The sequence below is a fragment of the Diaphorina citri genome, unplaced genomic scaffold, assembly GCF_000475195.1.
Source record: "Diaphorina citri unplaced genomic scaffold, Diaci psyllid genome assembly version 1.1 scaffold1964, whole genome shotgun sequence".
NCBI lineage: Eukaryota > Metazoa > Arthropoda > Insecta > Hemiptera > Psyllidae > Diaphorina > Diaphorina citri.
Genome location: NW_007379390.1, coordinates 18,771 through 21,792, shown reverse-complemented (window position 1 = coordinate 21,792; position 3,022 = coordinate 18,771). Strand labels below are relative to the sequence as shown.

The following is a 3,022-nucleotide window of genomic DNA, read 5'->3' as shown; positions in this document are numbered from 1 at the left end:
AATGTAATATACATGAAGCATACGCGATTGGATAAATAATTGTATCCATAAAAACATAATACTATCATAATATGGAAGAATATAGGCATACGCACTAAAGAACTGATAATTACAATAATGACAGAGTCCACAAGAGGTAAAAACCACAAGTTGAAAAGGTCATCCGAAGCGTGCAAGGGATGCACTCTGTTTTCCAAAGGTCATTTTGATAGAGTTCAATGTCAATTATGGCTACCAATACTTTTGAATATACAGTAAATTATAGACATAGATAGGGAGTAAGCACCTATGTGATATACTTAACATCTATGTATATGATAGACTTCACTTAACAACATGTGTGATGTACAACATATTTAACTACTGGAAAGAAATTGATATGTCAAGACCACACGCGCTTTCCACTGACATGCATTCATGTCTAGGAATATAACTGTAGTAAAGTGTGGCAAAATGATGTTTTGGACAGGACAAATCTACATACAGAACTTGCGGGTATCACACATAAATCGGTAGTGCATAAAATAAATGTATGATGAGATGATAATATGTAAAAATCATCCATAAATTTCCTCAAACAATGTGGATCTATCGAAATCATGGACAAGGCAAATCTCATAAAAGACTGAAACTCTTGATATTGCATTTATGTATGATATGATGATAATAATCTATAAAATCATAAATAAATTTCCTCGAATATAAATTGAATCTATATGGAAATCATGGTAAAATTCCAGCTCTCTATGAAATTTTGGGCAAGGCAAATAAAACTTGGTACTCTTGGGCGTGTCATAAACACATTTATGTTATCATTAAAATCATCCATAAATTTCCTCAAAAACATAATTGAGTATAATGACGGCCACACACGCTCAGATCGTCTGATAGAGAGTCGGAAAGCGTGTGGCGGAAAAAGCTTCCGGCCTAGGTCTCTCAGACGGTGTGACCGACTTACGTCTGAAGCTTTTTCCGTCACACATGTTCCGTCTGGTCTGCCAGACCTATCCCTACGTCTGGCAGATGGTCTGAGCGTGTGTGGCCGGCATAAGTTTAATCCATAGAAAATATTGTTAAATCCCGACTTCTTGTGATGTTTTTGACAGGGATAATCTACAATATCTACATAGAACACTTGGCACATGGTATAAATTCACGATTATAATCTTCAAAGTCATCCATAATTTTCCTTAAATACATATGAATTTCCTCAAATATGTATTTTATTTATGTATATTTTAATTTATTATGGGTGGTGCGTTCATCAAATATGGATTCTATGGGAATCGTTGTAAAATCCCAGCTCCCCATGGTGGCCTCGAAGTACCATAGGAACTTGGATTTGATATCATCTTCGTAGGCAGCACCAGAGAAATACGGTAATTAAGTATCGTCCGTACCAATGTACCATAGGAACTTGGATTTGATATCATCTTCGTAGGCAGCACCAGAGAAATACGGTAATTAAGTATCGTCCGTACCAATAAAAAAAATTAACATCACTTGAGAGTTCCACTCTGGAAAAATACTTGGGAATCTGTCAACAGATGTATTACACCTATCATCTTGTTTTTTTTGCATCTGTTATTTTTCTTCTTAGAATCATCAGTGTTAATAATTAGATGTGATGTTACCGGCTTACATAACTACTTGTTCCTTTTCCTTATGCCTAGTTAGCTATTTATTAGAAGAGATAGGAAGGTAAATGAATTACTTGAAAGAGTAAATGAAAGAATTAAAAGGTACGTAGGTACTTAGATGAAAAAGAAACATTTTAGTGTCAAAAACAAAACAGATTTGTGGAGAAAGGGGGCAAATTCGAGAGAAATGGAAAGATCTGGTAGCCCTTTCACAAGAAGGATTCCACTGGCAGGCTATCTTGTACTGCCTTTTGAAATTATTTTTCTTCTTAGAATCATCAGTGTTAATAATTAGATGTGATGTTACCGGCTTACATAACTACTTGTTCCTTTTCCTTATGCCTAATAGTTAGCTATTTATTAGAAGAGATAGGAAGGTAAATGAATCAATAGAAAGAGTAAATGAAAGAATTAAAAGGTACGTAGGTACTTAGATGAAAAAGAAACATTTTAGAGTCAAAATAGAATTGTGAAGGAAGGGGGCAAATTCGAGAGAAATGGAAAGATCTGGTAGCCCTTTCACAAGAAGGATTTCACTGGCAGGCTATCTTGTACTGCCTTTTGCAAATCCTTTCAAAAGGCTCTCGCTACCATAGTAGAAGGAATACCAACATCTGGTTTCGAACTCGGGTCTCCAGAGTACAAATCCATGTGGTGCACCATTCTAAGGATTCTAAGGTGCGAGTCAACATTTTCTACCTCTGCACAATACCTTCTACGGTAAGTATCAACTTTACGGTGCGGCCTGCAGCTTTCTGCAAATCCTTTCAAAAGACTCTAGACGCCTGGATTTGAACTAGGGTCTCTAGAGTACAATTCCAAAGGGTGTAGGTACCATTGAGTCATCTGAGGTGAGAGTCAATATTTTCTGTATAACTATACATATAACTTGGTAACTTGTATCTCTTACTATGGTGCGGCCTACGGCTTTTTCCATATCCTTTCAAAAGACTCGAAACCCCTAGAGCCGAACTCGAGTCTCTAGGGTATAAGTCCAAGTGGTGTACCGTCGAGTCATTTGTGAGAGTCAATATTTTCTACCTCTGCATAGCACCATCGCGTGTCGTGTACTGCATACTGCATATCCTTCCTTGTCGCCCCTTTTCCCGTCTTTCATTAAACTTTCATGGGCGAAAGTCGAGCCAGGGAGCGCAAGGTAAAGCTAATTCCACTGTACAGGGTGGCTAGAAATTCGGGACTTCAACCAAATCAACACAATGCCTACAGGGTGGCCATTAATTTGGGATTTTCTCGTTTTGGTTAGGTCTAAACGGTAATATGTAGCTATTGGCCGACAACTTGTTTCCTGGAAATGGACGCGAGACCCAATCTTCGTCGAGGTTACTTCTGTGTCCCTATTTTACGGACACAAAAGAGTAAAG

The 3,022-nt window shown here is 37.5% G+C and overlaps 1 protein-coding gene across 1 annotated transcript in view; it reads left to right on the top strand.

The window, feature by feature from the left end:
- The window catches only part of LOC113470963, a 7,903-nt gene extending 5,468 nt beyond the window's left edge, over positions 1 to 2,435 (top strand). Inside the window, exon 3 of the mRNA XM_026829769.1 lies at positions 2,279 to 2,435. Coding sequence (XP_026685570.1) covers positions 2,279 to 2,435 — 157 coding nt within the window. The remainder of the gene's footprint in view (positions 1 to 2,278) is intronic.
- The last annotated feature ends 587 nt before the right edge of the window (positions 2,436 to 3,022 follow it).